Here is a 21,346-nt window from a genome sequence, read left to right as displayed (position 1 = left end):
AGGCGATGGCCCACCCCCCCCCGGCCACCGCGCTCCCCCTCAGGGATGAGGGTAACGGGCACCGCCCGCCACGAGCGCGCGCGCTGGGCGGCCGCCCCGCTGCCGTCACGTGACCCGCGGCGGCGCCTCACCGCTCCTCCGTCCCTCTCCGGCCTGCCCTGGCCGCGCGGTGCATTGTGGGAGTGGCGGTAAGATGGCAGCGGCCGCCGCTGGCCTGAGCTGGAGGCGAGTGTCTTCCTTCACGGGGCCGGTGCCGCGTTCCCGCCACGGGCACCGCGCGGTCGCCATCCGCGAACTGGTCATTATCTTCGGGGGCGGTAACGAGGGCATCGCCGATGAGCTGCACGTCTACAACACCGGTGCGCGGGGCGGGGCGGCGGCCGCGGCTGGCCGCGGGCGGGGGCAGGGGCAGGGAGCGCGCGGGGCGGGGGCCGCGTCGAGGCGGGGGCGCCCGGGGCTGTGAGGCGGGGCGGGAGGGGGGGGGGTGGAATGGGCGGCCGGGCTGTCGTGTCTCTGGCCGACGGCGGCCCTGCCAGCCGCCGCTGGGCAGCGGCCTCCTCACAGCGCGGGGGGGATCGTCCCCCGAGCCTCCCGCCCTCTCCCGGGACTGCCCGCGGCGGGTGGGCTGAGCCGCTGGCGCTGAGGGGGCAGCGGGAGGGCTGTCCTCGGGCCGAAGCTGCCCGGAGCCGAAACGGGAAGGGAGGCGGGAAGTACGCTTGGGCGAGGGGTCTTGCCGGGGTTGTGCTGCGCCCTGGCTGATGTTATGGGGTTAATAGTCCTTCCCGGGAAGAATGACCTTGGAAAATATCTCGATGCGCCTCGGGTCTGTTCTGCTTTCCCAGACCCTCGTCCTGGAGTGCAGAGTCTCCCCTGGCAGGTCTCGGCTGAATGACTGCAGACTGGATTAGCCCCCTCGAGTGTCCAAGTCCTCCTTCTTCCCTCTGGTGGCAGCTCGCGGGAGCTGAACACTCTGAAATAGAAGTCATGGTTAGGAAAATGGACATGTTGGCATTGGGAGCCTTTCCAAACAGGAAGCTGCCCAAGACCGATTTTATTCGTGAAAGAGTAGATGCCTAAATAGTTACTGCACGGGATGCTGTATGAGGCTGGAAAACTTCTGTGTAATTTCAGAGCTTGGGCTGAGACGGGAGAGTTAGGTGCCTGGTCTGTGCTTCTCGGTCAGACAGCGTCGGCTGCTTGTGCAACATACCAAAGCATGAAAGCGAGAGCACGTTAATTAGCCTTCTAACTTGCTAACTTTTAAGAATCATACAAAAATTATTCTTATCATACCCTGCTCCCCCTCAAAAAAAAAAAAAAAGTGATAGTATTTTTGCTGAGTGTTTTTGAGATAAAATTTGGGAGCACAAATGTGGTTTAGAGGTAGTTTATTAAGAGGAAAATTTTCACTGTTACGGTTCTTCAAAGCAGATTTTTGCATGGTAGCTTAAAGATCTGTATTCTACATTTTTTAGGGGAAAAAAAATTCTTAACCTTTCTGTTTTGACAAGTAATCTATAGAAAACTTTTATATGGTACAGTTATACTGTCTTTCAGAACAGAAGATCTGATGAGTGCTTTCTGAGTGAATCTTAACTGTTTTATTTTTCTGCTAAAGATATTTTGCCCCTTTGTGGCAGTGACAAAAAGGATCAGGACTCCGTTGTTCCTGTTCCTAGATGAGTGTTTGGCCCAAATTGACTTTTTTTTTTCTGGAGACTAAGATGCAGGGTTGTGACCTGGACTGCCTGAGTTTGGGGTGTCATCTATTGCTCTTGCTGTGAACGTAATGACTTCTGAAGAGCTGGCATACAGCAATGGCATTTAATACCCCGCAGCAAACTTCACTGGAAGCTTCTAATCTCACACTTTTCCTCTTTGTGCCCATGAAAAAAGCTTAGGAAAAAGAAGACAATATCTCCTGTAATTCTTTCGTTCCAGAACAGTTTAAACACCAATATGCTGCTGCTCAGCTGCTCTGTCTTGCCTCTCTGCCTCTCCTCTCCCATGTATCAGTGTAGTGTTCTGTAGATATTAACATTGGTCCCAGAACAGTGTAATTAGTTTTTCAATAGGGCTGTTAAGTCTAGGCACACTGCCATACTGCTGTAGCGCTAATAATTCTGTTTCTAGGGCTAGCTCCCTCTGAGTTAGCGTAGTTATCTCTTTTGTGTGGAACTACACTTCATGTTCCTCATTAGCCTCTTTTTTTTTGGCAAGTCTGTTAAATTGCTGGGTGACCCTTGGTAGCTGACGTGGTTACAGTGACCTCATGTGTTCATTCATATATTGAGTAACATTGGTTGGATAGAAGTGTTTGCTTTTCTGTTTATTAAAATAAAGTTTTATACAAACAGCCCATTCACAGTTATCTACTGGTAAAAGGTAATTCTTTAGAAAGCAGTAGTGTTTAAAAGTACACTTTCCTTCTCCGTGTTTGATTTTTTTATTTTTTTTTTCCCTACTGTAGCTACAAATCAGTGGTTCCTTCCTGCTGTAAGGGGAGATATTCCTCCAGGCTGTGCAGCACATGGATTTGTTTGTGATGGTACTAGAATACTAGTTTTTGGAGGAATGGTTGAATATGGAAGATACAGTAATGATTTATATGAATTACAGGTAGGAAATGTATGAAGGTGTTTCAGTTTTGAGGACTACTTTATGTATCTATTTGTGAACAAACACATTTTATATTACCAACTGCAGAGGAAAGTTAGATGAGCTTTACTCTGCTCCCTGAAGAATAAACTCCTTAAATAAATTCTGAAGATGGAGAAAATCTAAATAACTTTGTAGAAGAGACTTCCATCTAGTCTAAATAAAATATAAAATATTTAATGTTTTATAAAGGTTAGCTCTTATATATACCTTTCAATGTATATCCTAAGAAAAGCCCAGCATTCCCTTAAAAATAATTCAGAAAATATACAATTGTTAGTATTATCTGAATTCTATTGACTGTGAACGACTATAAATGAAGATATTTCTGAATATGTATTTGTTGTCTTTAAGGCAAGTCGATGGCTCTGGAAAAAAGTAAAGCCTCAAGCTCCTTCCACTGGATCACCACCTTGTCCTCGACTTGGCCACAGCTTTTCTTTGTATGGTAACAAGTGCTATTTATTCGGTGGCCTGGCAAATGAAAGTGAGGATTCAAATAACAATGTTCCCAGGTATGCTGATTTGATTTGAATTCAATGGCCTTAAAAGTAGATTACTAGATAGGACAGCTTTGAAGAGGAACATTCTAGGGAGGCTGTCCTGCGTACCAAGTACTCACATTTAGATTGTTTGTGCAGTGGAGAGGTTACATGCTAAGAAGCTGAAATATTTTTTCTGCTAATCCCACAGTATGTAACACTGACTGACAGCTCTGACACTTTTGAAGGGAAACCTAAGCAGACTTCGGTATTTTTCCTAGTATTTTGGGTGGTGTTTTTAAAAATGGCTTATTTTGGCTTATTACTTAAATCAGCAAAGCCTCGTGAGTCATCAGGGAATTCACAATGGAAGTTTCCTCTATAATGCTGTGGAAAACATTTATGAATTCATCTGGAAATTTTTTAAAGTAGCAGCTGAAGTTGCCTTTATTATTGGCAAACAGTGCTATAATGCTGAAGTTTTATATCCACATTCACCTGCAGTTCAGAGCACTTATATCCACTAAGCTATAAACTGGCAATTTTAAGCTCAGTAAGCAAGAGGCATCTGGTGTGAATGTGTTGTGGTTTAGGCTGACTGGCAACTAAATGCCACACAGCTGCTCACTCACCCTCCCCCACCCCCAGGGGATGGGGAAGAGAATTAAAGAGGAAAAGGGAAAGAGACCCATGGGTTGAGATAAGAACAGTTTAATCCTACTACTACTAATTTTTTTATATATATATATGTATAATGTTAATAATATATTAAAACAAGTGATGCACAGTGTAATTACTCACTACATGGTGACAAACGCCTCTCCCGTCCCAGACTAACGATCCTGGAACAGGTAAGTCCCAACACCGTAATCCCAGATGAGTGAGAGTCCTGAAAAGAGAGAGAGCACTCTCAGAGTCTGAGAGTGAAAGCCCCCAGAAGAGCAAAAGCCCTTCTTTCTGGTCAGCCCTCGTCTTTATGCTGGGCATTACATTGCACGATATGGAACGCTTCATTGGCCAATTTGGCTCTCAATCCTAAATTCAAATTGTAACCGGAGTTGTGGACCCTTTGTCCCAGCTATGCTGGCTCCTCAGCCTGTTGTACTCCTGCACACTGGCAAGAACACGGCAGCTGAAAAGTCCTTGAGGCCTCAGTGCCAACTATAAACATCAGTGCGCTGTCAGTGTTCTTCTCATAACAAATCCCAGACTAAAACCAAAACACGGAGCTCTTCTAGCTGCTAAAAAGAACAACTAACTCTGTCCCAACTGAAACCAGGACAGTATGCCAAGATTCAAAGACCATTATCTAAAAATAACGTGCCACAGCAACAAATGGCTAATTGTCTGTTGGTAAGCTTGAAGACATCAGAGAAGAAGCAGCTTCTTTTCACCTTTGTTGCCTTAGAGTTGCAGAAATTCATCTCTAATGTCCCATGTCATTGTGTATTTCTTAAAACTTTGCAGTTTATTCCAAGTTTGTCTATATGTAGTAATTGCTGCTACGAATGTTGTTTACCAGTTGTGAATGTTTCTTTCATGTAGTATAGTGTATTAAGTATGTCATGATGGCCTCCTTAGAGGCAACAAGTTATAAATTTTTTTGTTTCAAATTCATTTAGTTTTGGTACTGTCCACGATGCCGTCAAATGTTTTGGAATTTTAAAATTCTGCACTCTCCCGAGACTGAAGTCTGTAATACTTGGAAGTGGTCAAGGTTTAAAGCTCACTTGTAATCTTGTTTGTACGCGAATTTTTCATACTTTGTCAATAATACCATAGATATTTAAATGATTTCTATGAACTGGAGCTGCAACACGGTTCTGGCGTTGTCGGCTGGAGCATTCCTGTGACCAAAGGGGTCTTGCCATCTCCCCGAGAATCTCACACAGCCATCGTATACTGCAGAAAAGATTTGGGAAGTCCAAAGATGTATGTTTTTGGAGGGATGTGTGGCTGTCGGCTTAATGATCTCTGGGAACTTGACATAGGTGAGTTGATTTGCCAGTAGAAGTCAGTGCAGGGGCCTTACTGACTAAGAGGAAAAATTATGGTATTTAATGATTAAAGGCATGATGTGATGCTTATATTACTGGGACTTACACTATAGTGTTAACCTTTTGTAATTTTTGGAACTAAATTGATACAGTGTTGTTTGCATGTATTGTCCCCACTGATTTTGGTTACACTGTGAGATTGTTTCCTTAGAGTGCTTTAAAGACTGTCACTAAGCAAGCTGAATAACCATAAGGAAACCACCATAATCTTTTTGAGAAACTGGTAAACAATTAGTTTGTCAATATTTCCTGTGAATTTTAAAAGAAGCTTTAAGTGCTTGTTCTTGGCCTTTGTTTCTTAAAGAGGCCATCTTAAAAACATGAAATTTTGTTTTATTGAATGTTAGGGGTGTTTTCCCTCCTAAAATCCAGGTAGTGAAATACAAAGTAATAAGTTTTTTGAGGGTTTTTATTCTTTTTCTTTTAGAAACCATGACCTGGTCAAGACCAGAAACTAAAGGGACAGTACCACTTCCTCGCAGTCTCCATACGGCCAATGTAATAGGAAACAAGTATGTCTGTTGTTAAAAGCTCACCTCTAGAAAGGTACACCTAGTAGGAGAATGATGATGCTTACCGACTACTGCTCAGTATAAACCATCAGCCCTGTAGAGTACTCTTCTGCTTCTATTATCCTACCTCAGCGCAAATTTATTAGAAAGTACCATTGTTAATTTAAAGGTATCAAACTGTCAGTGTTTCCATCCAGCAGGACAATCTGCCAAACACACAAGCAGCTTTCCAGGCTTCTTGATGCACTTTTGTGCGTTCTGGGGCAGACTCAGCTGGACCTGAGCTGGCTGTGTCAGGAGCCAACTTGAGTGCTTCTGTGTTTGTGACACAGTGAGTTCGCTGCGCAAAGAAACTGCCCGAAGAGTAGAACTAGTTCTAGGCAAAACCATTCCACGTTTTTGTGGGCTAGTTTTCCTGTAGTCTGTTCCTCATCACTTTGCTTCTTGCCAGTGTGGTTTGTTTTGGCAGATAGCATTGATAAATTGGACTTAAAAACATGGGGTTTAATCCATTTTCTATCCATTTACAAGCTGGTGTGAGGAAAAAGAGGCACGGGGGGAAAGAAGTGTTAAAGCTTTATGATCCAAGAGCTTAGCTTTTTATTATTTACATAAAATGTTATTAGTTTGTAGCCTGCATTATGTTTCTAAATTTTGATATCTGACTGAGATACTGATCTTCTAATTTTAGAATGGTTTATTGAGAGGTCTGCAGTTGTAGAAATTCCATGTAAATGTGTGGTTTCTGGAGTGTATTAGCAGTTTGGTGGTTTGTAAAAAGATACAGTAGTAACTTCTGCTTCTGGAAAGTTGTTTGAGGAGTTTGGGGGGAGGTTTATTAGGTTGGATTTTTTAATCAGTTAACTTACTAAAAAATTTCAGAAGGTAGATGTCTGCAACAATACTTTCTAAAGAGAGTAGACACAAATAAAATCTGCTGTAAACCAGAACTGTAAAGCACTGGAAATTTTCTGTTTTGTCCTAGTTTGAGAGAGCACATGCAGCAGATCTGAATGTTAATTGGCTTTTCTTTTCTTTCCCTCTTCCCTCTTTTCCTATATTTCAGAATGTATGTTTTTGGTGGATGGGTTCCACAGTCAGCAGGAGGTGAAATTTCTGCTCATGATGGTGAATGGAAATGTACCGGTTCATTTTCTTATCTTAATTTGGGTCAGTGTTTCTGCCTTTCTGGGAGTGGGCATTTTGAATTAATACTTTCTTAACAGAGTAGAATAAATATTTTGAGGACCCGGAGAAAAGTTCTAGGATACACAGTTGTAATCCTAGCTGACTAAAGAACATGTCAGTTTTTTACATCTTTCTTAAGAAGTGATTTTTTTATTATTATTATCCTTTTTCTTTGAACATTCAGCAGGTTTGCTAATGCAAATCTTTGTTCATAGAACTTTAATGCTAAGTAATATAGATACTCCTTCTTCATTTATAGTAGAACATGAGACAGATCCTGAAATCAGTTTTTTCTCAACATGATAGTACTATCCCTGAATCCCGAACTTCTGATCTTGTATTTGCCTGAGGGAGACGAGCAGAGGTCAGAAAATTTATCCTGTATTAATTGATTGTATCTTGCAAACTAATTGGAAAACAACCTTCTCTTTGTAGTATTAAAAATTTAAATGCAATTGTCTATAAAACCAGAGGTGATTTATTTTCATTTTCTTTGAGAAGTTAAGTATATTAACATCTGTCTTGCTTGTTTTGGAAAACATCTGGAAACTAAATTTTTCAAGTTTCATTTACTAGATACCACAGAATGGATAGGTCTGATCTCAGATTGCCAGGAGGACAAAAGTAACTTGTTACCAGGGCCAAGAGCAGGACACTGTGCTGTAGCGGTTGGCACTCGTCTGTATATCTGGAGTGGTAGAGATGGTTACAGAAAAGCTTGGAACAATCAAGTTTGCTGCAAAGATCTTTGGTACCTTGATACTGGTGAGTCAGAAATAAACAAGAGACTTGTACTATGTTCCATGTTTTATTAACATGTCGGAAGCTGACATCATTGATGATCAGAATGTCTAAAGCTGTACTAAAAGATTATTCAAATTTTAAAGCATTTAAATAAACCACACTTTACTTTTGATTGTTTGAAGGCTACAGCTCTAACTCAAACTGAGAACATTAGGAAGGCTTGTTTAAAGCCTCTGAAAGAACTTTTTGGCTAGATTCTACATTGCATGCCATAGTCAGTAGATACAAGGTGCTAAAGGGTGTTTTACCTAAACTCAGGGTTCCTGGCCTCTCTTCTTAGTGATCTTTTCTGCTGCTACTTACTCTTTTTTACCAAACCCTTCCTTCTCTTGGGATCATTGCTGCTGCTGCTTCCTCATCTCTTGGACTGCAAAAAGATACTGTCAAATTTGAGAAAGGACCAAATTCTTCCTGGGGCTGAAGGGAATTCTGGAGCACTAATCACTCAGTAGTAGCTGGCTTGATGGCAGGACACTGAGATGGTATTGGGAAAGAGGGAACTAAAGTAGTCCTTTTGGGGAAGAGTTGTTTTCTGCTCAAGTGGAAGTGTGAGAATGGTTACTGGAGATTATGAAGCATTTAGGAGATTGTGTTTTCTTTTTTTTTCCCCTCTGGAAGGTCAGAAGATGAAAGAGAGTAGCAGGGGAGGCATGTGCTTGAAAGTGCAGCCTAGTCAGGCATCAAGGCAAGCGAGAGGAGCAGGTCATTGGCGTTGAATCATGCCTAGGCTTCAGCCTCTGCAGAAGTTTGAGGGAAAGCTTACTCCAGCTACAAAGAGCAAGCATAAGGAAGCGCAATCTTCTGTGAGTCCTTTCCAGGAATATATGACGCTTTAGGATCCAAAGAGCTGTGTGGAAGCCTTTTAGGAAAGGAATAGGATGTCTTATCTCTGTAATGATGCATATACAACCCAAAGACTTACTGTCAGCAGAAGAGCCATTAAAAATCAAAGAAATAAGCATTTTTGAACACACTAGAATGACACTTTATAATTCTCTGACTTAACTTGCCACCTTTGATGACTGTTTCTTGTTGAATCTAGTGTATGTTGTATGTAAATGAAAAAGGAGCTATTGTGATTTTGCTTGTTTTATATAGATATTTCTTAAACTGATAAAGGAGGGCAATTTCAAACATGCCATCTGTGTTTTATTGGTTTCTTGTAGAGAAACCTCCAGCACCATCACAGGTACAGCTGATTAGAGCTACAACCAACTCCTTTCAAGTGAAATGGGATGAAGTTCCTACCGTTGAAGGATATCTTCTTCAGTTACATGCTGACTTACCAGTGCCGTCAGTGGCTGGAACAGCTGGTACTGGAGTTCCTGAGACATCAGTGCTGAGTTCACAAGGTAGTAGTCGGATCACATTACTCTAATATTTGTGCAAAGGTAGAGTAGAGGATTGCATAAGTCATTAATATGAGTTTGTGTGGTGTATTTTTTTAAAAATAGCATTTTGAGAGAGAGACCTTATTTCTTTGATTATTCCCAAAATGTGTGCATCATAATTATGGAAAACTTGGCTTTAACTTGTCTCTGTCAGTTTTGGCCAGCTATCTGAATACAAAAATATTTGTACAGTGCTAGGCATGATTTGAGAAAGAAAACAGTGAGGAAGAGATTTTATCTGTCTGTTTGGCCATGCAGTTTCATTTCAGTCTTACAACCAAGCCGTCCTTCAGGCAACTTCGGGTCTCCCTCTTGCTTACTGGAATAGATTACAACCAACATCGTACTAAATTTTGTGTAACTAATTGGAATTTGCTTTTGTTTACCTGAAAGGTGGCTCTTCTCTACATCAAAGTCCACAATCATTGGCTAGTGTCCCTTATCCAGAAATGAAGGTGGATCATCTCAACCAAACAAATAATGTCATTCCTAATAACGTAAGTGTAAACTGAAAAATGCCTAAGTGGCAAAGTGGTGTGGGAAGCGAGAGAACTGCCAAAACACTTTCTCTATTTTAAAAGTCCCTACATATTTTTTAGGCCTTAGGAAAAACAAAAAAAGAAAAGAAAACAAAAAAAAAGACACCTGCTGAAGTAGTTATGTCTGTTTTCTTACATCCTTCTTACTTCAATGATTGACAGACAGTCTTTAAAGTCCTTTTCCTGGTAATGCAGAAGGGAAACTGCAACTGTGTTCACTTCCAGAATGCTAACTGGGTGCCTGATACCAATGAAAACACTATTCATCCTCAAAATGGTGCTGAAATTAGTGTGTGAGGCAGAAAGGATAAGGCGTATTCCTTCTTTGTTAATGTTTTTATGCCATTCTGCTTAGTTGTAGGTTCCTACTACAGCATAAACCCAATTATTGTCTATTCTGGTTGTGCAGTTGTACATGTTCCTCTGTTTTGCCAATTTAAAAGAAAGAGGCAGAAAAAACTCTGGCTAAAGGATCACATTTTTAGAAATCTAGACCTTTTCTTAATTGTGTAAGGCTTCAGGTCTGTATAGAATCCCTAATGTGTTCTTGTAGAAAACACATGTAGAAGTACTATGAATTTTACTAGCGGTAGAAATGTCTTAGGTATGTGCCAGGAAAACAAAGGTTGAAAGCCTCTGTAACTGTGATTTTTCCCATCCCCTCAGGTACACCCAGTAGACGAAATGTGTGTGTCAGTTAACTTCCATGTAATAACAAAAGAATGTGAGCTCGCTCTCAGATAAAATTTAGGATGTGTCAGCAACACTTCCAGGTCAACTTAGAGTTTGAGTCTTTCTGTTATAATGGCTGAGATAAGACAGATTGTGAGGCTGGTTTCTTGTTTTAATTTAAAGCGCTAGGGAGGTTTGTTGGAGGATTTTTGTTTGTTGTTTTCAAGCAAGCATTTTCATACCATGTTTACAACTGAAATTTTTGAACTTTGCAGTTAAGCATTAACAAATGTATTGTTTTGGTTAGGTCCAAGTTTCCCTTTCATCCAACTCATTATTAAAAGTAGAAGGAAAAGAAAAGGTTGCAGCACCTGAAAACAAGATTACACAGGAGACTATGAAAAACCATGCAGATGCTACAGGATTCAAAGACTCAAATACCCCTTCTCTTTTGCCTGTTTGTGCTTCAAGTAAGATGACTATAGAATAAAAATTAATTAAAAAGTGAGAGTTAAAATTCGTCTCATAACCATAAAATAAGATTATTTCTGTCTTGCAATTTAAAATTATTTTAGAGGCCTTTGTAATTTAAAAACAACCAACTTGTACTAGTTATTACTGTACATATTTTTAGAAGATACAAAGAAAAATGAAATCTGAAGTTGTTTGAAGTGTTGCAAGGGACATGAAATTCTCAATATATTCATTATTATGATGTCGAATGTGTCTCTTTAAGCATAAATAAGCCTTTTTAACATCAAAGAGGAGACTGACAGGACCAGATTCATTTTACAACATTAAGGTGATAGTAACTCCAGGCTCTTTTTGACGCTACTTCAGTCCGTTAATAGTGAAAAGCTATTAGCTGATGTAAAATTTTAGGCAATGTAGAGAGGAAGCGTATTTCCCTCTGACTGTATAGGAAATAGGTGCTGATTTAGGCATTTCACTGGAGTGCCTTAAGTTCAGTGTGGTGAATCCAGGCTCAATCATCTGATCTGTTTATATTTGACTTTCATATAATTTATAGATTGTTGGATTTTCATTTTCTTCACAGTGTAATTTAAGTATTGTGTGAATGCTTTGGATCTTAGTGCTAAGTGAGAAACAGACTTCCACAGTGGTTAATCTTAAATTGATTCTTACAAATCTGTCATACTGATTTGTGTGGATACTGTATATTAGGATATTTTTCCAGATGAATCCTTTCATAACCAAATAGATATGTAATAGCAAGCTTAAGATAAATGACATCACCATTTTAATATAACTGTTTACGTATATCTGTTTATGACTTTGCAGACAGAGTCGTGTTGAGTTATATGCCTAAAGAAAGCATTAACAATTAATATAATCAGATCTAATCTAAATCTGAGCTAAACTATGGTTTTATATGAAACTAAAGCCATTAGATCAAGTTGAGATTTGTTAGGTGTTACCAATATTGAATTCTGGTTAATATTTTCTTTTTTCGAGGTCCTCAGGCTTCAGCAAATGTAGGTGAATTACGTGACTTGGACAAACGAACTGTAAATCCTGATGCTTCTGTATCCAGTACTGTCTCCAGCACACAAACTATGGTAACCCAGCAGGCTGTTAAAACTGAATCATCAAGTACAAATGGGGCAGTTGTTAAAGATGAAACTTCACTAACAACATTCAATTCAAAATCTGAAGGTTTGAAATGTGTTTCACGTACTGTATTTTGAGCCATATATATCTAAGGCCATCAGAGTTCCTCTAGTGTGGTGGGATTCCCATCTTGACTAGTACCTGGGACTGAGATAGGGTTTTGGGCATTGAGGACCTTGGGCAGCCTGGATGATCTCTGCTATGATTTATACATCTTTTAAAATCAGGATATTCCTTTTATATGTTTGTAAACCACTTTGTTTCCTGTAAATGAAAAGTCTTTTAAATCTTCATTTATGCAGAAGCCCATTTTCTAAATAGCAGTGGCAGACAGTTTCAGAGCCCATGGCACATTTGCTTTCATTCAGTGATTGTCTGTTTATTTAGTCAGCAAAGACTACGGTAGTAAAAGCAAAGACTAGATAATAACCGTAGGTGGTTTTGATTTTAAACAATTGATATCTATAACAAATTTGGCCAGTTCATGTGGCTAGCTCACCACTAGTCAAATGTGGTGATCTCTTCACAGTCTGCTTGAAATGTCTGAAATAAGTAGAAACACAGAAACTAAACATACTGGTAGTTTATCAAGTTTTTGTTTTCGTGCATATCAGTCAACAGGCTGTGCTTGCTATTGTTTTGACTGTTAACTAAAGAACTCTTACCCTCCTATTGACACTGTGTGAGTAGTGTAGTTTTTACCAAACAGTATTATATTTTAAAAGCAAAAAACAGAAACACAAGTGTAGAACAGTAATATTGCTTTGTGTTGCTCATGTGCTATGTGCTTCGATTTATCTTTTTTTTTAAGATTCCATTTTTAATTTAATAAATGTTCTTTTTCCCATTTGTTAGGATTGTTTAAAGATTAACTGCTCATGTTCAGAATTCAGACTGTATTGATGTCAGAAACAATGCATTCAAATTAAGATTTCATGCTTAGACTATTCATACAATTTCATCAGTATGTGCTTCAGTCTGGTATTTAGATTATTTGTTCACAAATATTTCATATTGATTTCATAATTCTGTCACTTTTTAGGATTTTCTGAGTCCTGCCTTCTGTAGCAGCCTGCAATGCCAGGCTCTTAGAATTGTTCTGTGAAAATGACGCAAGGCAAAATTAGTTGTTCGTGTTATAAATAGAACTGCATGCAAAAGAAATCTGAGACATACTTTTATTGCAACAAATAGTTGTAAATGGCTGTTGAGGTCCACTTTCATACTCTGTGGACTTTGTGTTAATTTTTTCCTATCACTTAAGCTTTTTAAGTATGATTTTTTGTTTCTAGCTGCTGAAACTGCTTATATCATGCCTTCAACAAGGGTCAATACTGGACAGACAAATGATTCAAACTCCTCTGTAAGTCTGAAAAAATACAATCAAATTGCTGTTATTTATTGTTCTGTTGATTAGTTGTAAGGGCTCTTCTGTTTTCCTTTAATTGTATCTCTGAAAGAAAAGCAATGTATATTTAGGGCTTGAAGTGAATAATACAGGGGTAAACATTTCTGTTGTAAAACTAATTGCATTTTGTGGGTTTGATTTGAGTCTAAGTAGCAGTTGTGTAGTTGGGAGGAGATCCAAGTGTGTGTTTCATCTGTTGAATCATTTTTTTTTATCAACTGGCACAGTGGAATGGTCTCTCTGCTGCATGATGTACAAATGTAAAATGTTTTTCTGTATGCACAACTGAATTGAAAATGATGTGTTAGATCAGACTAGTGTTAGCTGCTGATCGATAGGTTTGAAACGTAACTAAACTGACATCTTGATGTTTTTCCCTAGAGGAGATGGGGACTGGCTATGCAAGCTGTAGATACTTCCTGAAAAAGTAAATGCTTCCTATTTCACCTGCTTACAATTTAATACACAAAACCAAGGTGCCACTATTGCCACCAAAAGAGATGAGCTAAGGATGGGAAGAAGCGGCTGCTACTAAAGGGCTGGGGTGCCTTTGCCAAGAGCAGCTGCCGCTCCTACCGCTTTTCCATGCTAGCAGGATGATGGCCTGGCTGTGCTGGGCACACTGACCGTGCAAGCACCCTCCCCAGTGCCTGGAGACAAGCAAGAAAGACGGTTTGTCTTTCTGGGTCAGTCAGGAATGGTTTCCATGTTCTTCACCACCATTGCCCCATGCCACAGCAGGGGCCCAGTTCTCAGCTGCAAGCAAGTTCAGCGGTGGCTTGGAAGAGAGTATGTTTGGGGCTGAGGTATAGCTGAATCCTGGGTAGAGCTACTGATGTTGGACCACGTTGTGGAACTTCTTGACCTCTGAGTGAAATTAACTTACAATTACCTGCTGCTACAGACACCTAATTCTACAGCTTTAAAATTCTTCCCTCTTTAAACTAGAATGTCAGAGGTGACATGCCAAATGTTTGTTGTTTGGTTTTTTTTTTTCAAATGGTGGACTGTGTCTAAATGAAGGTATAAGAACCAGTTGGTTTTGAACAGTGTTTTGTTAATATATGCATTTTCATTTGAAGTATTAGAAAGTAACACTGGCATGAAAGGGGGTTGTCTCTTACATATATTAGAGTCTTAACTTTTTTTTTTTTACATTACATTAAGTATGGGTAGTCTACATAACGTGTTCTTCAAATACTAGAAAACTCCACAAAGACAAACGGCACCGGTGAAAACAAGAGACCGTCAGTGGTATGATGTTGGAATTTTTAAGAACAACAGTGCTGTGGTGAGCCAGTTCTACTTGCTGCCAGAGGAAACACTGACTGTCTCTAACAAGGTAGCTGCTAATCCTTCTCTGACATACTTGCATATATGTATTTTGGAATCTGTTGCTCATATGGTTGACAACAAAATGTGGAATTTTCTGATACTGCAGCAGGACCTGGTACTTATAAGAGTTTTGTATTTTGCGACCACGTACTTCCTCATGTATTTTGCTCACCCTTTGTTAGTATTTCCAAAACCAGATGAATTTTCTTCTGTTGTTTTTGTGTGATAATATGGAACATCTTGTTTTGCTATTGCTAATTCTTTCCATATTTCTAGCCTTAGGAAAGATTTTTAAACTTAGTGAACTTCCAAACCAGTAAAAATTCTTAAAAATTAAAAAAACCCTAACTTTTCAACATTATTTCAGTACAGCATTGAAATGTTTCAATCAAAGTTTCTTCTTTGTTTCCATAATCTTTTCTTACCAATTGTTAAAGATACTTCTAAGACATAGGCTAGGCTATTTTAAAAGACTAAGTATGGAACTGTAGTGGGTTTTGTATTAGGTTTCTCTAACCTAGTGTTGTTGCACCTGTAAGTTAATATGTGGAAATGCCGTATGTGTGAAACTTGCAAAAATGTTGCTATTTTGATGGTGAAAGTGTAAATTACCTCCTAGCGAACTAGAAAAAAAAATATGGTTACATGTTTCCTTGATACAGAAAGAAAAGAACTGAATGTTTTCTTTGAAAGCACTTCACTATAAATACTGCACATCTTAGTTTTAAAGAGCATAGTACGTTTACAGTGTTTACATTGAGTGTGATTTCTTATACATTATTCAGAAGGAAAATAGTTCCATTGGAAGTTTCAAGGATGCATTGACGCATATTTTAAACATGGAAATACAGTTGCACATAATCTTTCAGAAACCTATTTGTTACTAACTTAGAGCACTTTTCTTAAAAACCTTTTGATTATCTGCACAGCAAATTGCAACTCCTAACTCTGGGATTAACTGGTGTTGAAAGAAAAACATTTTTTAGGACAGAAGAGTATGCTAACTAAATCATAAGCTGTACAGTTGGAAACGCTACTTCGCTTTTACTTTCCTGAGTTGAAATAACCAAGAGGTGCAGTTCAGTTTAAATGGCTGAAGAATGGAGGAGGGGGTTGGTTAGAGATGTGGTCTCATACTGCGTCTGAGATCGGCCATTTTGAGGTGAGCAAGTCAGAACCTTTTTGTAAATTCTGATTTAATCACAGAAGTGTTAGATCAATTTTCAGTTTCAGTTAAACTTCTTAATCTCAGTTTGTTGCTCCCACTTTATATTTTTTTAGGCTAATTGTGTTCAGAATATTTAAAAAAAATAACACTAATGTTGCTTTTTTTTCAGATGGAAGGTGCAGATGCACCAGACTACAGATTACTTAAGAAACAGGATCTTTTTCCAGGCACAGTGTACAGGTTCAGAGTTGCTGCAATAAATGGCTGTGGTGTTGGGCCTTTCAGTAAAGTCAGTGAATTCAAGACTTGCATTCCGGGTTTTCCTGGAGCTCCTTCAACAGTCAAAATCACGAAGGTGAGAAATTTAGGTAATTCTAGTTCTGATGTATAAAATTCTGCTTACAAGCTTAATCTCAGAACTCGTGTTTTTAGTTGGCTTGTTGTTGGGTTTTTTTTCCAAGTTTAAAATTGTCATATAAAATAGCATCAAATGCTTAATTGGTTAATTCTGCTCCATTTAATATTCTTTAAGAAATTTGCTATAAAGAATTATTTTAAGACTTAATGATCATGTTACCAGATAGATGTCTTAATCATCTGATAGTTTCCCCATGATTTTCTCTTTCTGTATCCTTAAATCTGTAAGGGTTTACCATGCTTTTTTTTTAAAAAAAAAAAAGTCAAAAGACACATCTTTACCTCCAAAGAGTGATGATATTAGATTAGAATTTTCAGGTGATCTTTAGAGGGTTTTTTTGTATTTATTTTTTTATATATAGGTATATATTTTTAGTATCTAATGGTTACCTACATACTATCACATTTTCTCCCTTTTTTTTCAGAGTGTAGACTGTATTCATCTTTCTTGGGAGCCTCCTGCTTCACCCTCTGGGAATATTTTAGAATATTCTGCCTACTTAGCAATCCGTTCCACGCAATTACAGGAAAATCCAAGTCAGCTTGTATTTATGAGAATATACTGTGGTCTTAAAACATCATGTATAGTGACTGCTGCCCAGCTTTCAAATGCTCATGTTGATTACACTTCGCGGCCTGCTATAGTGTTCAGGATTTCTGCAAAGAACGAGAGAGGGTACGGACCAGCCACGCAAGTTCGATGGCTTCAAGGTAAAGTCAGGGTCAGACGCAGCATTTAAACGGGCCATGGCTGTGACAGAGAAAGTGGCGTTTTGTGACTCTGGAACCAACACATTTCTCAGCAGTGCCTGTGAAGTTCTCAAAATGTCATTTCGTTCCTTATAGAAGTTCTAAGAAAATTCAGTTGCTGAATTTTGCATAACATTGTAAAAAAATTTTTGTATTTGTTCACTAGCAAAGAGAAGCAAGTACTGAAAGTTATTGAGTCTTACCCAGTCCCTCAAATAATAGAAGCCTGGTAAGCTTCTGATTTCCCTGGGCTTCACTTCAGCTCAAAAGATTTTCATTCTAATAAGTAATCCAGTTACATGCATGGGTGTAATCAGGGTTTTTTTTTCAATCTTTTCCCCCTCTTTATGAGAAAAGTTTTTGATAAAGTGACGTGAAGTGCATTTTTGTGATGCAGGTGCAGCTTGAAGTCCATATTACAGCCAGAAGAGGTTTTGTCATCTTGTCCCTGCATTTGAATGTGTACAGGTTCATGATGAGTTGGGGATGGGAATGGATCCACTGAAAGTAAAGATCAATTTTTAGCCAGATCACTTCTGGCTCACTTTTTAAGTAAGCCAGTCCAGGGGCTCAAAACAAGGAGTTTTGCTGGCTTCTCATCTCATCCCACGTCTTCTGCTTTCTGGCTTAGCTTTCTGCTAGTTGAGAGCTGGATTTGCTCAGCAAGAAGTCTGGTGTGCATGGAGAAGGGTTAGGAAGGGCAGGGCGAGGGGAGCATGCCCACTCCCTCAGGGAGCAATGAACTGTTTTACCGGCTTAGTTGACCGCTCCCTTTAGGGGCTGTGGTGCACAGGGTGTGTTTGAAAGCCAACTGTTGAAGACACCACTGCTTGTTGTTTTGACATACATTTTCCTAAGATGGAGAGCAAAAATGAAGAAGTTGTCTTCTGTAATGCTTAGTATTCCAATGCTGTTTTAACCCTTTAATCGGCAAAGGTTTTGACCATGATCTGTAGCCCAGAACTCTGACACAGTAGTTGTTGGAAAGTGTTTGACCATGCACACGATATGAAATTATGAAACCTTTAACAGTGTCTCCTTCTTTTTGCAGATATGAAAACGTCAAGCTCAAAGTAGAAACAACATGATAAATCTCAAGTTTGGAATGTAGTCTTTGATGTAACTCTTGTACTATTTGTAAATGCTACAAATATTTTATTTTTGCATTGTTTTTATCTTAAAAATATATAACCTTTTTTACGTTTGAAACATCAGCGTTATACAGCCTTGCTCAGGTATGAGTACCATATAGAAACTATATTGAAGATGGTGAGGTGGAGGACCATACTCTATGCAGTAGGTCTTTTTGGTAGTGATAGTTAAAACGTAAAAAATACATAGTTTCAGATTAAAAATAAATAAATAAAAAATTGGCAGATGCGATAGTATTTGAGGTAGAGTCCCCATGATTGCTACAGATCTTGCATAGATAATCCATAAGATTTGGTAGATGAGCAAATTCAGTTTGGTTTTAGTTCCGTACACCACGTTCTTCATTGTGGTGCCTGAGTACAAGACAAAAATTTCCAGTTATTATATAGTAACTTAAAATGTATAAATATTTTAATATATACTTTTTTGTAAAGAAATGATTTTTCTACTATTTGTAACAAATATCTTAATCTTGAAAGATACCCCCTGAAAATTTAAAAGGAAAAAGATAAACTTAGTCATTTCTCTTATTACAAAAAGAAAACGTAAATTCATTGTAAATGCACTACTAATATTTAGAATTATCCTTTTGTAGTTGTACAAATCTTAAACTTGTAAATACCAATGTTTACAAGAGACCTTTCTGGTCTTGTATTAAAACTTCCATGAGATTCGTTCTCTTTTTTTTAAATCCATATGCTTTGCTTTTAGCATATGCTTGCTTTTTGCACTAATAATAACTTACCTCATTCCTGTGTTTGTAATCACTTGTGTTGCTTCCATAATGTTTCTGTAAAACTTCAATCTGAAAATTTTAACCAAAGTTTAGAATACATGGAAAGCAATTTTGCACATACTATATGGCAACTTTCAACATATTTATTCGAGTTAATCTTCTTAAGTGCTTGTTTGCTTTACCAGTATATTCTACCAATCAAGTTCAGTATCTCCCTTTTACTATGCATCATTTTACGTTAACTAGCTAGCTGACAAATTCAATAAGCGTTACTTCTAGGAATAGGTTGATCCATTCCTATGCTAAAAGCAAAAATTTGTTCACAGTAGTGAAATAAAGGTAAACATTTTAAATGCTATTTATGTATCTATATGTAAACCTATGTTTACCAAAGTAGAGGAAAATGGCTGAGTTGGACAAGGTCACTAGGTGAATAGATTGAGGCACTTAAATAAGATTTATTTTAAAATAAAATCTAAATTATTTCCTGTGCAATGAAGTTTATACTTTGCACTTTAATTTTGCCCCGAAAGCCAAAAGACTGTACATCAAGGTAGAATTTCTTGCCTCTGCCAGTTAGATTTGTCTTAAGAGCGTTTGTAAATATATAAACTAAAATAAATGATGTGCCTGGTTTGGTGGGAGAAGTATCACTAAAATATTAGAGATTTAACAGCTCAAGTATCCCAGAGCAGATTTAATAGCCAAGTTTTAGCTACCCTGAAAATCAGGGTTGTAATGGAAGTGCTGATACAGCCTTAATCGTCACAACACATCACATGCTATATAATAGCATACAGAAAGTGCTGGGGACCATAAATCGCTGTAATGGTGTTAATTGTGGCACAGGAGTAACACAAGGGGTTTTTCTCCAGGGAAAAATCTCGTGTTTATGACAATGAAAGATGTCCCAGATTAATCACTTTAAACGGTGTTTATAGTATGAATGTATAGGACTTTTCCTGAAGTTAACTGGCTTTAAAATATTTGTGTTTTAATGGTCCATTTCATCAGGTATGATCTCGCTGCCAATACTGTCTGATAACTAAAATGCCGTAGACATGAGCTGTTAACTAGACGAATAGAACTTGGTTTTTCTTATTAGTACTGTGAAAGAAGCCTTTAGAGAAAACACTTTGTGGCTTTGATTTTGTTGGTTGATAGCTGTGATTGTAGAGTTGTTATTTAAGAATAAAATCTGTTGGGTATGTCTGGGTGGAGTTTTTTTGCACTTGGTTTCACACGCTTTGCACAATTTCTTTTTCAGTGGGTATGTCACAACTACCAAAGGGTAAAACTGTGGCGTTTTCAATGAAAGTATGATTTCCTTGTAAGTGTGCTTTTCTTCAGCTGACTTGACATAAGATGTTACTTTCTCTTCTTTGTCCAAGTCGAGTGACGTTGAATAGTGATCATATGCAAATCTTCAGTTCTTCACAGTTTTACTTCAAAATGAAATTGTGGTACACGCTGTAAAATACACTTTGTGGTCTGTTTTTGGAACTGTATTTATAAGGTCTGAATCCCACCTGTTTGCCTATCAACTAGATATCAGACAAATACTGATTGTTCGATTTTCAGTTCGTTTGGAAGACTGTTGACATCGGCACTTTGAGAATCTGTTATCCATTTATTTCATGTATCGCTAAAGCACATGTAACAGAAGCTGCAATCTATCTATCAGATGACAGTATCCATATTGTAGAACTGTCTAGGTTTACTGAACTCCTTAGGGAAGTTGTGACTGTGTACGTATAGAACAGTCGTGCCAGTTACGGCAGACACTGCTACAGGTTCACCTTAGGAATGTTCTTGTGAAAATGGGAATGAAGTGAACAATAACCTACGCTTTGTGTTTTCAAAGTAATTATAGCAATATCTTTTGAATGTAGTTTGGAGTAGAGCACACAATCATGCCATAAACTCTGAAGATACGAGTATTACTGTTGTTATCTGGTGTTTCAGGATAGCGAATTTGACGTGAACTTAGTCTTACAGCCTGTTACTTAACGACCTCTACAAGGAAACTGACATTTTGTACAATTCAAGTTGATCAGTCTTATTTCGAAGCATCGTTTGTTCTTTGTAATAAAGTGGTTGTCCTATCAAATGCATTGTAAACACTGAAGTGGGTGTCTTTTTTCAGAGGTGTACGTGTACAAACCACACATTTCTGCCCTTCTTTGGAAGGAGGGATGATACAGAGAAGAAAGTGAGTGTATTTCTCCAGAGAGAAGCAGGGGTTGGGAGAGAGTTTAATGATAAAGCATTGTAATACTGAGTATTACTCTTTCATAAAAAGTACTCTCCAAGTTACTTTGCTACCTCATGGGGTTTTTTTTTTAGTGGAGGCTCCTCAATTTTCCCCACCTTCTCCCACAGTTGCTGTGCTCTCGCCATTACTCTACCCCCTTCCATGCCTTTGTGCCGTGCAGTTTGCTGTCT

At 38.6% G+C, this 21,346-nt stretch overlaps 1 protein-coding gene across 5 annotated transcripts; it reads left to right on the top strand.

Moving 5' to 3' along the window:
* The first annotated feature begins 193 nt into the window (after window positions 1-193).
* Window positions 194-18,572, top strand: HCFC2 (host cell factor C2). 5 transcript variants are annotated; one of them, XM_086611141.1, is made up of 15 exons: window positions 194-359; window positions 2,471-2,619; window positions 3,013-3,173; window positions 4,923-5,131; window positions 5,625-5,709; window positions 6,776-6,879; window positions 7,474-7,662; window positions 8,868-9,053; window positions 9,486-9,589; window positions 10,611-10,773; window positions 11,780-11,980; window positions 13,228-13,298; window positions 14,548-14,685; window positions 16,016-16,201; window positions 16,689-18,572. In XM_086611141.1, exons 1-15 carry the CDS (start codon window positions 194-196, stop codon window positions 17,001-17,003), a joined length of 2,427 nt encoding a protein of 808 aa, XP_086467267.1. In that variant the 3' UTR covers window positions 17,004-18,572. The 5 variants fall into 5 exon arrangements, with proteins under 5 accessions (XP_086467267.1, XP_086467269.1, XP_009989871.1 ...); XM_009991569.2 differs by lacking the exon at window positions 194-359 and having other exon boundaries at window positions 2,528-2,619; window positions 16,689-16,974; window positions 18,065-18,572; XM_086611143.1 differs by lacking the exon at window positions 2,471-2,619 and having other exon boundaries at window positions 295-359.
* The last annotated feature ends 2,774 nt before the right edge of the window (window positions 18,573-21,346 follow it).

Source organism: Tauraco erythrolophus, chromosome 4 (assembly GCF_009769465.1).
Source record: "Tauraco erythrolophus isolate bTauEry1 chromosome 4, bTauEry1.pri, whole genome shotgun sequence".
In the NCBI taxonomy this organism is placed as follows: Eukaryota; Metazoa; Chordata; class Aves; order Musophagiformes; family Musophagidae; genus Tauraco; species Tauraco erythrolophus.
The sequence above is the reverse complement of the archived record's forward strand: the minus strand, read 5'-3'. Positions and strand labels throughout refer to the sequence as shown.